The sequence below is a fragment of the Phoenix dactylifera genome, chromosome 7, assembly GCF_051530095.1.
Source record: "Phoenix dactylifera cultivar Ajwa chromosome 7, Ajwa_hap1_PhDact_Kaust_v1.1, whole genome shotgun sequence".
Taxonomy (NCBI): Eukaryota; Viridiplantae; Streptophyta; class Magnoliopsida; order Arecales; family Arecaceae; genus Phoenix; species Phoenix dactylifera.
This window is the reverse complement of record NC_143196.1, coordinates 30,407,697-30,421,339: the sequence shown is the minus strand read 5'-3', so window position 1 is coordinate 30,421,339 and position 13,643 is coordinate 30,407,697. Positions and strand designations below refer to the sequence as shown.

The window sequence follows — 13,643 nt, the reverse complement described above, 5'->3', positions numbered from 1 at the left end:
GGACTTTAATGGATATGGTTAACTCCATGCTTATAAGCTCAGGAGTACCAGAGAATTTGAATAGAAAAACTCTAGTTTCAGCCTGTTATATTCTTAATAGGATTTCCTGTAAAAATAATGATCTAACTCCATATGAAGTTTGAAAATATAGAAAACCTAGTCTTAGCTATTGAAAGCGGGGGTGCTTGGCAAAAGTAAAAATATCTGATTTTAAAAGAAAAAAAGAGGACCTAAAAGAAAATAGAAGCCATGGATGCAACATACTTTGAAGACACCTTTACATTTAGGACTAGAGTAGATAGTGATATAGATAGCAACTCTATTAGAATAAGGACAAGTGAAATAGAAGTAGAAGCAGAACCTAGAAGGAGTAAGAGATCCAAGGTAGAAAAAATATTTGGAGATGACTTATATACCTTTCTCATAGAAGACTCTCCAACTACCTTTGAGGATGCAATGAAATTCTTGGATTCATCTTTTTGGAGAGAAGCTGTGGAAAATTAGATGCAGTCAATTATTCAAAATCATACTTGGAAATTGACTGATCTTCCTCCTGGCTGTAAAACTATGGGGTACAAATAGATCTTTAAGAAGAAACTTAGGCCTGATGGCTCTGTAGATAAATTTATGGCTAGATTAGTTGCCAAAGATTTTACTCAGAGATCTGAGGTAGATTTTTTTGATGTCTATGCACCTGTAGCTAGGATTACAACTATTAGGGTCCTTATAGCATTAGCCTCCATCCATAGGTTAGTAATTTATCAGATGGATATCAAGACTGCTTTTCTAAATGGAGACTTAAATGAAGAAATATATATGGACCAGCCAGAGAGATTTGTAATTCTAGGCCAAGAAAATAAAGTTTGCAGACTAGTCAGATCTCTTTATGGTCTTAAACAAGCACCAAGCAATGACACTTGAAATTTGATGAAACCATAATGACATTTGGATTTGAAATCAATAACACAGACGAATGTGTATATCATAAGAGAGTTGGATACAAATTTGTGATCTTGTGCCTCTATGTAGATGATATATTGATCTTTAAGATAGATCTTTAGATAGTTGATGAAGTAAAACAATTCTTAAGTCATAAGTTTGATATGAAAGACTTGGGACAAGCTGACTTAATTTTAAATACCAAAATAATTAGAGGTGCAAATAGAATTGAGTTATCCCAAAGTCATTATGTTGATAAGATACTCAATAAATTTAATTATTCCGATTGTCAGCCTATCTCTACTCCCTTTGATCCCTCTACACACCTTAAAAATAACTTAGGAATTTCAATCCTTCAAAGCCTATATGCTCAAATCATAGGCTCACTAAGATTCCTAGCAAACTACACCAGGCCAGACATAGCATATACTGTGAATAAACTTAACAGATATACTATTAATCCAAATAGAGATCACTGGACAGTATTAGAGAGCATCCTTAAATATCTTAAGGGTACCAAGTCCTATAGTTTGCACTTTAGTGGGTTTCCTGCTGTTCTAAAAGGCTATAGTGATGCCAAATGGATTAGCGATACCTTAGATGCTAAATCCACCACAGGATATGTCTTTCTCCTAGGAGGTGCTACTGTGTCTTGGAAATATACCAAACAAACCTTGATATATTTAGTCTCACATCAGTTATTCGTTTGATAGATCTTGGGTACTTATATAGAATCAAAAAACTCAAATAATATCTTTCGGATAGCTTTTTTGGATGAAATTTTGAGTTGTTACAAATGGTATCACAATGGACCCAACTCATAATCTTTGTGTATTAGAGGATACGGTAGCATAGGTTCATGGAGGATGACCATGAGATGACAATGATGCTTGTGATTAGATTTGAATGGGTTTGAACCCTTAGTCTGACGGGAACATTAGAGCTTAAACGAAGATAGTATATGATGACCCGTATAGGCGTGTGTTTAATCCTACCATTGATTATTTGTTGAGTAGATCTTGGATACTTATATAGAACCAAAAAAACTTAAATGCTTTTTTAGATGAGATCCTAGGTTGTTATTCTTTTTAGAAAAAAAACTAAATTTATTCATTCTATTAATAGAACTATTAGAGCAAAAATAATACCAATGACACTTTTCAAACTCGCTTCCATTCTTCAAACAATATCAATAGTTCATTAACATAATAAGAGAGATACATGTAATCAAGTGATTAATATTCATCAGAATGAAGTTTACACCAACTCATAATAAACCAAAGAATTGTTCTTGTCTTTATTGCTGCGCAGAGTACTTTTCTGTATCACTTCGTTCCCCTCATCATGTCCTTCCTTTTATTGTTATCTAGAGCAATTTGGCTTCTTTTTTTCCCATTATGTATGCTTTCATTACAAGAAGTTTCATGATATGAGCTGAATGCTTCATCATAAGCTATGAAGTGCCCTTTTATTATACACATTGACAAATCCAATGAAATCATGGAATGGTGGAAGCATAAAAGAATTTGATTGGAGTAGCTTGAAGAAGAGGATATCACTAGGCTAGTGCATAATTTTGGAGTCCTGGTATGTTCAACTACTTGCTTCCAGGGACAAAGGTACCAACGTAACCAAATCCCATAATAAGAAAGGAGAGAGACAGTGGGAAGATATATATGAAGTAGCGGTCGGTATTGAAGGCATAGTCATAGGAAGCACACAGTATGAGGTACACTCCAATTGCAATCTCCGCGAAATGGAATCTGAAAGAAAGGGCAATGCAATTGAAGATTAAATAAGTGTGAAGTGAATCTTTGTCTTATTATCCTTAACCATGGTAATTTAATTAAAAATAGATTTTGCTCTGAGTATGATCCATAGTACTAAAAAAAGCTTAAAAACTAAAAACTCAAGTGTTTAATAATCTTTATCTTATGCATCAAGTAAATATAAAAATAAATAACTAAAATTATGAAATACCATATTTTTTTAATATATATATATTAATATATTTAGATCATCATTAATAAGCTGGATTATCAATTTAAATACTTTATTACATAATCTAGGATACTAGCACAATGAAAATTATTAATTTTTGTATCCACATGATGCATAAATTACAGACCATTACAATATGCCATATTTAGTTTTTAGAAATTATTGGTGGGATCTTCCTTTTAAATGGTTCATTATTAATTTTGGAATCATGAGAAGTAGATAATCTCTCCTCTTGATAGGAGCATAGTCCATCCTATTTAATTATATTTCACAAAATTAAAAGAAAAATTAAATTTTAAAAATCTACCAGCAAACGAACTGCTTGGGGAGTGAGCATTAGTTTTAAATGCAAGATGGTAATAAAATACCTCTCCCAGAATTTGGTTCCGAACTTCTTAACTACTGTGGAAATTGGTTTTGCCTTCATCATGTCCCCGAGTTTCTCAGTGACAATCCATTCATTAACCCTATCTGCTTCTGTTAGACCAATGAAGACTGCTTTGCATCGATGCCAAGACATGGCATTCTCGAATAAGATCCAAAAGATGGTTAGATGAATAGAACTGCAACAGAGAACAAGATTTAATAAGATCGAGATTTGTCACAGAAGAGAGTGCAACCAAACAATATTGTTAGGTTTTCACAACTTGGGCAAGACTTTTTGTGATCCTTATCTATCTAAATTTCTGAATCCATGAGAGAGCTATCCTTTGCTGGTAAACTCAAAAAAAAAAAAAAAAAGAAATAGTTTTTTCAATTTATGGAAATAGTTTTGATTAATAAGTGGACTTAGATGAGAATTGAAGAAGTTGCAAACCTTGGAGTTCCAACTGAATTGAGAAGTGTAATGGCTGTCGGAATGTAAACTGCTCCCCACCTTGGAATTTGAATTTCAGGGGAAAAAACAGATACCGGAATCACCACGCAGTAGAAAAAGAAGGTAACGTTATGAGAAATAATTCTCCGAGCAAAGAAGAAGTTGTAGACCAAAAAGAATTTCTTCCCAAGAGGTACTTTCTGCAGCACCAAAAAAAAAAAAAAAAACAGTTATACCAGCTCCGCATTCACCATCATTTAAATCTTAGTTTCTTGCATGGGCTGCTAGCCTAAAACTGCATCGATGAATCGGGTAAATACCAATTCAGCATTGAATCAGCAAGTTTAAGTTTCTTTCTCTACATATATAGCCAAGTGCAGGTCTCTTGAAGCATATGAATACTTCCTCATGCATGATGTTTATTGCAATCTACGACTCACCTTGGCCTTTATTATCTCCATCGCCACTTTCCTAAACAAATTTGCTGGTCCACAAGACCAACGGTGCTGTTGAAAGCGATAAGCTTTATAAGTGCTTGGCAGCTCGCTCTTAACCTATGTGACAAGAGCAATGGAGGTAGATGAAATCTGCAACTTATGTGAAAAAGGTGTCTTGCAATATTAGACATATTTGATATGAGATACTTTTAAGTATATGGAAGCATAAGAGACGCTTCAGAATCAAGCAGCTGTGAGTTTATTGTTCATATAAAAATTTAATATGATTACCTTAACGTTACCAACATACACAAATTTCCAACCTGCCAGAGATGCTCTAACAGCTAAATCCATGTCTTCTACAGTTGTTCGTTCCTTCCAACCTTCGACTTCATTAATAGCTTGGATCCGCCAAACACCAGCAGTCCCTATATTTGAACAATCACAGAAAAGCTTCCTTCCTTAATAGGTTTGCATAAGGGTGTTGCTAATTTTTCATAGGTCTTAGGGCTATCTCAGATAATAACTTTAGCGATAAAACATTACTGAAACTGCTTTATGCCAGTATTTCACTGATATTTTCATTATACTAATAGAAGCCAAAGTTATAGAGTTGAAGTTAAATACTGGAGGATTGATGCCAAAGAAAGATCATTTCATGGATATATTGTCAGAATATATAAAATAGAAAAGTTTAGAATATGCATCCACTGTGTGGTATATATAGGATCATCCTCTTTGAGCGCCGATTTTCATTATTATAAAGAGAAAAAGAAGATCCGTTGATGCATATTCTTGCAGAATAGTTCCTTTTTGAGAAACCATACAGAAATAGTTCTTAGCTATACATTTTAATTTAAATCTCTTAATGTCACTCTAATGGAATCTTCTTTCTCTTTCAATTTCCAATTGTACCATGTGAAATTTTAGCCATTAACTTCTATACCATTTAGATTCTCTTTAACATGACTACTTTCCAGAAAGAAAGGACAAAAAGACCAAAAGAAAGAAGTTTATTTTCCAACTTCGGGATTGTCTCAAGCATGATAAGAGTTACCATTAAAACCAAAGAAAGCAAAAGTTGATGAGCCAGATTGTTGTTCAATCTTGAAGTGATAATTCAATGACATCTCCTGTATCCTTGTCATCAGGCATTCATCAGCATTCACTGTTTCACAAGATACCAATTGTAATTAAGCATCATCATAGAACATTAAAGAGCAGGGAAAGATTACAAGAACAAAAAATATATAATTTTTTCTTTAGATGTATTAGTTGTAAGTTTATCTTTATATCCGTTTTTCTTTCTAATTGATGATAGGGTTTGGTCCTATGCACTACTATGCTCAGATGTAGTGCTTACTCCATATATGATGCCTCGCAAAGAGTGCAGTTCAAAAAACCATACCCAGAAAACCTCATGTGGTCATTTTTCCTAGTGCATCTGTTACGTGGAAAATCATAATTTCAATTTGTCACAATTATAATTCCATAAGCTTACCAAATTTCCATCGAGCTTGAACAAGAGCAATTTCGGGATTGTTCATCAAGAAAGGGACAGTTCGTATGAGAAAATCAGATGCAGGTTGGAAATCAGCGTCGAATATTGCAACATGTTCACATTGTTGTACATAGTCAATCTCCATTGCTTCTTTCATTGCACCAGCTTTATATCCATTTCTATTATCTCTTGATATATAATGTATATTTATTCCCTTTCCTAGCCATTTGTCACATTCCTTCTGCACCATATCCTGCAACTCAAAAAAAAATAAAATCTCATGCATATACCGATATTAAATAGATAGAAAATGTTCATTAGATTAAAAAATCCATCAGTGAGAATTTTAAAAATTGGGCTTCGCTTAAGGTTGATTTTTTTTTTCATCTTAAAGTTGAATTATGAAACTAGCTAATAGTTTGTCTCAGGTGATTGCTAAATTAGATTAATAAATACATTATTAAGGTAAAACGATATCACATGCAGGTTTTCTGATAGCGAGTTTCAACTTGCAGAGTTAGCGAAGTCTCTCGTATACAAGAGACTTGGATTTGATCCCACCTTCACCCCGATGTTTGGCCAGGCATCCATGCATCCAAGTTCTCCAAAAACATAGGCATTTCGACTCGAGTAAATCATTAGTCCATATGTGGTTTTTGAAAATTGGTTGCTTGTCCACATTGATAGTGTCTGGTAATAAGCAAAGGATACATGGGGATTATGGCTGGTCCACAAGACTTGTGTTTTTGTTCCTCGCTGGAGATTAGCAATGAGGTGAGAACATGTCTTTAATTTCAAAAGAATTGAGGGAAAAATGAAAATGGTTTTAACTAGTGAATTAATTTGCATAGGGTATATGTATTTGGTATATAGATTCTAAATTATCCAGAGGTAGCATTTCATCTTAAGGAAACCAGACCTGCTAGGTAGGCTAAATTAGAATTAAAGATTGTTTTTTTGTCATGAGCTACTGGCTACATTCTTGTCTGATACTTGGATAAATTAGGAAGGCAAACAGAGAAAGAAACTGGGAGTAGAAGGCAAATTATATAGCTATACTAGGTTTTTAGGGGCAAAATATGATAGGGTAGTGAAATTATAAAACAAGCTATATTAGTTTCTTATTTTTCATTTCTGGTGAGAATAATGATATTAGAATTATGTAATTTAAATACTTAACAAAAACTCCAAGATTAGAAGCCAGATTGTCTTCCCATGCATGTGGTGGAGTTCAACCACCAGGCTATAGGCCAGTTTGCCAATTATACTAGAGTTAATACAATTGGTTGGTTCCCAGAAATATGAGGAACCAAAGATTAAGTTTTGCCTACATTACGGTTTGTCTTCACCTCAATGTACTTTGGAATAAATTTAACTTGTTTTTATGGCAATGGACATGGGCACTTGTAACCATATCCTTGATGATCTATTAACAGGTGATAGTAACCTACATAAAATCAAAATCTAAGTATCATTGTAAATGAAATAAATTTTTGAAAAAGAAATTAGAACTCTAGCATCCATATGGTAGTTCTTATAAATCCATTTTGATGCTTGGTTCTTCAATCTAATTTTTGAAGCATGGCTCTATTTCTCTATTCATCAAGGACATTAAAGAATTGTCAACTAATATACCAAAGTCATTAGCCTCTATAGTGAAAATAAATCATACGTATCTAATTTTTGCTAAACGATGCATTTTTTCAACTGAAAAATCTTTCAGCATACGAATTCATGAGGTTGCACCATAACAGTATCCATGCTAGCTAAATACTAAGGGTTTGAAAGAAAGAATGGAGATAATAAAGGAAGAGAATCAAACCCTGATTGTTAAATCAGTCGAATCATCAAGAACTTGTATGATGAGTCGATCAGATGGCCACACAAGATTGCATGCAGCTCCAATCGATAGCCGATAGACCTGCAGAAAGCTCACAGAACCAAAATTAGCAAATGGTAGAAGTTATATGCAAGCCATTAAAAAAATGAAAATCTAATAACGAAATTACTATCTTAACAAGGTTAGTTTCCAAGTCTAATTAGCATTAGTTTCTTTGTTAAAAAAAAAAATAAGGATATAAGATCTTGAATACAAAAATTCAAGGCCCTCAAACTCAGTTTCAGCATTGAATATAGGATTGCAAGATGAAATGAGGCAATATTGTTGCGGTACCTTTTTTTCTGAAATGAGGCAATAAAACTCACTAGCAAGGTTCTTGTCTCTTTTTAGTGTTTTCTGGGAGTATGGTCAATATATTATGGGATATTAGAACATAAGGGTTTCGTTTTGAGCTTTGATCATTGAGTTACAAAGCTTTAAACAGCATTTTTCAGAGCTTATTTAGTCAATATCTGGCCATATTGAGTTGTAGCTGTTGTCATATGTAGCGTTCTACAAGAAGGCAAAAGAAATAGTTTACTGCAGGCCTTTCTCTTTTTTTTTAAAAAAAAAACATAGGAACCATTATTTTTCTTTTTTAAATTCTCGGTGAAGAGGAAAGATGTGGAATGTTATTAGAAAATGAAGGAGAAACAGAATATCTCCAACAGGGAGTTCATGCAAAGGAAAATGTTCCAGTTACAATGACAAGAAAATGATTTTTTCTTCTTCACCTGATTGTTTTTCTTAGTTTACACTTCACATACACATCAACAACTACACACACATGCACAACTGTGTAGGTACTGTAGTAACCATTTTTTTTTTAAGTAAAAAAAAGGGTAGGAATTACAGGAACCTACCTACATGTTTTATCTATTTTGATTCAATCTGTTTCATGGCTTACCATTTCTTTGTATCCTTTTTATTTTCTATAGTCAACTGCTTTTCCTGTGACTATCTATATGTTGAACCCTGTTTCACTCTTCACTTATCTACTGACTTATGCTCAGATTTCTCTGCTTTCCAATTTAAAAACAATTCATTATGTCAAAATATATAATAAACAATATATCACATATATGATATCTAATATATCATACACACGTGTGTGTCTTTGTGTGTTTTTATATATATAGACATATATATATATATATATATATATATATATATATATATATATATGTATATATATATATATATGTATATATATATATATGTATATCTATATATGTATATATATATATGTATATCTATATATGTGTGTGTGTGTGTACTATATGCGTATAAGGTGTATAAATGTACATAAGTATGTTCCACATTTATACGCCTACATATATACATCTGCGCATGCATCTTTAAGTCATGGACGGTTCAAAGGTGGCAGATTACCTCTCTCTCATTGTACATGGGAATTTGTACAAGGACCATAGGATAAGCCAGAGTTCCCAACTCCTCGTCCTCTCTGATGGGCTCCCATTTGTAGATCTTTTCCGGCTTCCGGCGGAAGACCTTAACATAGAAGCTAACGAGCCCCATGGAGAACTTCTCAATGAACAGCATCACTGACATGATCAGGCAAAAGATGATCGCAACCCTTACCACCGGCACGAGCACCATTGCCCTCACTTGCAGCCATATCAATCCAATTTGGTCCGGCACAACGCTCCCGACCGATGAGAAGACGAGCTCGAAGGCTTCAGCAAGCGAGAGCGCAAGAGGACGAGAGGCATGGGCTACATTGCAAAGAAAACAAAGCAACAAGCCGTCAGTAGACAGTGTTGGTACTTTTCTATGAGTCGTTAGATAGATTGGAGTCAGAATCACTGTACCTTGCAATGCCATGGCCTCCTCTTGCTTCCCCTCTGTACAAGCTCTGCAAGAGAAATGATAGAGAGTGCGGCCTTTCTTTGGATGGCTTAAGCTTTTATACAAGCTCCATTAACAGAAAAGCAGATGGGCCTTTAACTCAGCACCACTCTTCCTTTGAGGAAGGTGGCTGCATGAAAGCAACCTTGATCAAACATTTCAGCTCTTTGACATTTAAGCATATGTTTTTTTAAGAAAAGAAGTGCAATTATTTAGTGGTGATATGGCTGCAATCTCACTCCCTCTCTATTTTAGTTGTTCCTATGAAATAATAAATGGGTTGAGACAAAATGGAGAAATAATTCAGACGGAACAAAAGTTGATAGGCTGTTTAAACTTTTGGGAAGTTGTTCAAACTATATGTCAATTTACTTGGTTTGGATTCCAAGACCTGGAATAATTAGGGCAGCATCGGTTCCATGGATGCAAAGCTCTCTCCTCAACCAACATGTTGCAGCATCCAACGTTTTGGACCTGTCCTCTTCTATGCAATGATCGAACCGAAAGGGGCTAGTTTTTCTTAGTTAGCCTTCAGTATCCAATGTTCTAGGGCAGGTCCCTTCTATGAAATTTGTATATACGAAAAAAACTAAGTGGGTTAAGGTATGTTGATTACCATTTTTTTTCTTCTGTTCTCCCATTTTAAACCCCTTGACTCGGGTTCCTAGTTACAGGTAAGATTGTTTCATCAGAATATATGCCTCTCCAACAATAAAATGTATGTGAAAATTATGACAGGTTTTCTGTTTATTTAGCATGATAGAATATATATACTACTAGCTAGGAAGGTTAGGTTCAAGTGTTACCCTTTTTTTTTTTGAAGGAAAGTTCAGTTCTTTTGCGCATACAAATATCCTTCTAAATCAAGTTGGCAATTGTCCTTTCCCTCAAGAAAAACTCAAGTTCACAAACTATGGAAGGAGAAGTTGGAAATTATATGTGCCAAGTGGATTGAGTACGTATATAATATGGCTCATACATATATAAGGACCACATAATTTCTGATGGACTTGATTGCCTTCATGTCTGTCCATTAAAATATATTTTATAAAAAGAGATGGAGACAAAAAGGAGTGTATTCAATCTAAATTATAAAGGATCCTTAATTATCACTCTCATATTCATCCTTGAATTAGACTTGAGGAGGCTTGGCTGTCTTCTTGTCTTAAAACCAAGTATCACTTGTGCCACTCAACACAAGTGATGACAGACGACAGATCTTTTCAATAGACAAGTTGAGGCACATGCTCGCTGCCACCGCTCTTTGCATTGGATCTCCCAAGGTGGTGGAAGACAATAGTTGGCACCCCACAAGAGACCTTGTCCATGGGCACCTCTCTCTCTCTCCCGCGCGCACGTGCGCGCGCGCGCTCGGCCTAATTATTTTCAAAATATGCGAGAGTTGTCAGTTGTTGTGTACTAGCTGCATGTATGTCAGTTAATTCACAATCTAAAATGCTTAAACTATTAGGCGGAGAATTGACCTAGACTTATAAACCCATATGGCACCCTTTTATCAACCGGCATAGGACTATGACATATAGCTAACCATCACAGTCCATGCTTCGACTATAGATATTCAGCAATTGTAGATTGCTCTTTTCTTTTTGTTTTCCTTCTTAAACAAACTGTCATATTTTGTTTGATAATGATAGTAGGAATCCTAGTTGGTAAGATAGCCCAACACCTTATGATGATAGAAGCCAGAAGGGTCTTGATTGGTGAAGGAAGGTGTGAGGACCGTGACAATGGCATTTTGTTGCACAATTGTGTCCAAATCCATTAGTGGCTATAGCATGTGACAGGATGGCTGGTTGAGTTATAATGAGAGAGGACATGAGCTTACTGCAACAACTTCATCACTTGCATAATTTGCCATCCGAGTAACATCGTTATAGGAACCACAAAATTTAGCATGCATGGCTTGGTCTAGAAGGGATCTGTAAGCCCGATCAGATCCAAATTAAAGCCTCTTTCAACCTAGATTGAAGTCAGAGAATGGCTAGAAATGACAAAAGAGAAGGCCATAGTACACACTTAGTCAAGAGACGTACAGTTTGATCTATGCCATAGCTTTTCCTTTGGCTTGAAAACTTTCTTCACGTAGTGGATTTATTGACCGTCCGATATGCTACAATAAAGGTGGCGTGGGCTGAAACTGCTCCTTATAAGAAGAGATATAGAGCACCTATCTGCTTGAGAGGTGGAGCATGACAAGATCGTAGTACCTGCTGTTTTTTTTTTTTTTTTATCACACAACAGGTATTAGTGAGATCTGCCATTTGATGTAATGTTCTAGCTGTGTTCCAATCTCTCTGTTGGGTTTGGCTGGAAAAAGTCTCAAGCTGCCCATTTTCTTCCTCTAAACAACACCTCAATTCAACAATTATAATCCAACAAAAATGTCTCAATTTGCTCTTTTGTCTTAAAGTTCCTATTCAACCTGATTTAACTTAATTAACATGGCACATCCCAACTTAACTCTACAAACCCGACTCGACTAGGATAACCCCACCCTAAACTAGGTTGCATCGGGTTGTGCCAGCAAGTTTAGGTGCCTCAGCAAATAGTTAGGGTTCTTTGATACCCATCTTAACTTTGATATGTTATTAGAAACAGTAATACTCTCTCCCCGCCAATGGATGTAGGCATCTTGAAAAAAATCATTCTGTTTTGCCGCCTTAATTTGATTTATTTACTTAAATTTATTGCCCTGTGCTTTGGTAGCAAATGATTCTAAGTCTACTACTTAAATAGCGAAGCATTCAAAGTTTTTATTGTCTTCCTATCTGTCCATACCCACTTCCTATCACTGACCTCCCATTCTCTCTTTTCCTATTATTATAACCAATTTATGAATAATAGATAAAAAAAGTTAAATTTAATTATGCTACATCTAAAATTCAGCAAATTATGCTGGAAATGATATTGAATTGAATTTCAATCGAGAGTCAATATTATGGACACTTATGACTTTCATTTAAAATAAAATATAGTAGAATACAATATTCAAATGAAACATTGCACTAACATAATGAGTCCAAATTATCACCTGTATCACCAGTGTTAAGCAACACATCCATTCATTCCATCATGATCTCTTTGAAACCATCCATATGTAGAAAACATAAAATAAAATAAAAATAGAACGAGGTTTTAAATGAATCTGTGTGTGTGCGTATGTGTGTGTGTGTGTGTGCGCGTGTGAGTGTGTGTGTGTGTGTGTGTGTGAGAGAGAGAGAGAGTATGCCAAGGGGTGGAGTAAATTATAGGATAAGATGGAAAACTTTTAGAATTTTTGTTTACCAAAACAAAATGTAAAAGTTTATATTTATCACCTGTCAGCAGCCAATCCATTTCGTTCTCATGAACCTGTTTGAAACCATCCACATGTACGAGTGGAGAAAAATATAGTAAAATTTTAATTTTGACAAAAAGTTTTTGGCGTCGCCCGGACTCGAACCGGAGACCTTCAGTGTGTTAGACTGACGTGATAACCAACTACACCACGACACCGCATTGATTTTGTCTGATGTTGTTTAATTAGTCATTTACATGTTAAATGCATTGTGCCATTTTTTTTCATAAGAGAGAGAACAAGCTGCAAAATTTATGCATACCACACACATCCAGATTTAAATATTGGAGATGTACCATCTAAATTTTAAACCCAAAATATCTGATAGAAAGATGATCGGCAAGCCCTAATTCATATTTCATTCAAGATCATTGGATCGAATATATTTTAGAAAGATTACATTAACTTAATCCATCAACTATTTTAGGAAGATTAAATTAACTTAATCTAGATGCTTGTTCTAGCTCGTACTATAGTTTTGTTCAAGTATTCTTATGTTTAGTGAAAGATCATTGAATGATTAAGTAGCCATCACTTTGCTTGGATGCTCCCACTATAGTTGCCACTCATCGAATCCTCCTGCTGAGTGTTTGAATTGGTTTTCTGCTTAATCATTAGTGGTTGTTTTACGATGTTCTAGTGGTATTCGACGAAATGGGCTGAATGGTTGAGCGGCCATCACTACTTAGTTTCTCCCGTCGTGATTGCCATTGCTTCGATGCTCCTCCTAAATGTTTCAATTGGTCTATGCTTGATCATTGGTATATCTCTTGCTCTTTGTTTGTTGATTTTGATGACGAAGTGAAGATTGCTAACAGCTATTCGCTCAGTTGATGTACAAC

The 13,643-nt window shown here is 34.9% G+C and overlaps 1 protein-coding gene and 1 non-coding gene across 2 annotated transcripts; both read right to left on the bottom strand.

Moving 5' to 3' along the window:
• Positions 1-2,400: 2,400 nt before the first annotated feature.
• LOC103705244 (putative glucomannan 4-beta-mannosyltransferase 11) lies at positions 2,401-9,551 on the bottom strand. Its single transcript, XM_008788896.6, has 10 exons — positions 9,407-9,551; positions 8,967-9,310; positions 7,518-7,616; positions 5,696-5,948; positions 5,252-5,362; positions 4,486-4,622; positions 4,198-4,311; positions 3,758-3,957; positions 3,309-3,503; positions 2,401-2,702 (listed from the first exon to the last, which is right to left on the bottom strand). Exons 1-10 carry the CDS (start codon positions 9,417-9,419, stop codon positions 2,537-2,539), a joined length of 1,632 nt encoding a protein of 543 aa, XP_008787118.4. The 5' UTR covers positions 9,420-9,551; the 3' UTR covers positions 2,401-2,536.
• A 3,334-nt stretch (positions 9,552-12,885) lies between these two features.
• TRNAV-AAC (transfer RNA valine (anticodon AAC)) lies at positions 12,886-12,959 on the bottom strand. The gene has a single exon. It is a non-coding gene; the product is annotated as a tRNA-Val (tRNA).
• Between the last annotated feature and the right edge of the window lie 684 nt (positions 12,960-13,643).

Coding starts and splice junctions, on each gene's coding strand:
- LOC103705244 (XM_008788896.6), bottom strand. Junction 4,312..4,485: donor TGTATGTTGGTAACGTTAAG/GTAATCATATTA, acceptor CTTGTCACATAG/GTTAAGAGCGAGCTGCCAAG. Junction 2,703..3,308: donor GGAACCAAATTCTGGGAGAG/GTATTTTATTAC, acceptor CCTTTCTTTCAG/ATTCCATTTCGCGGAGATTG.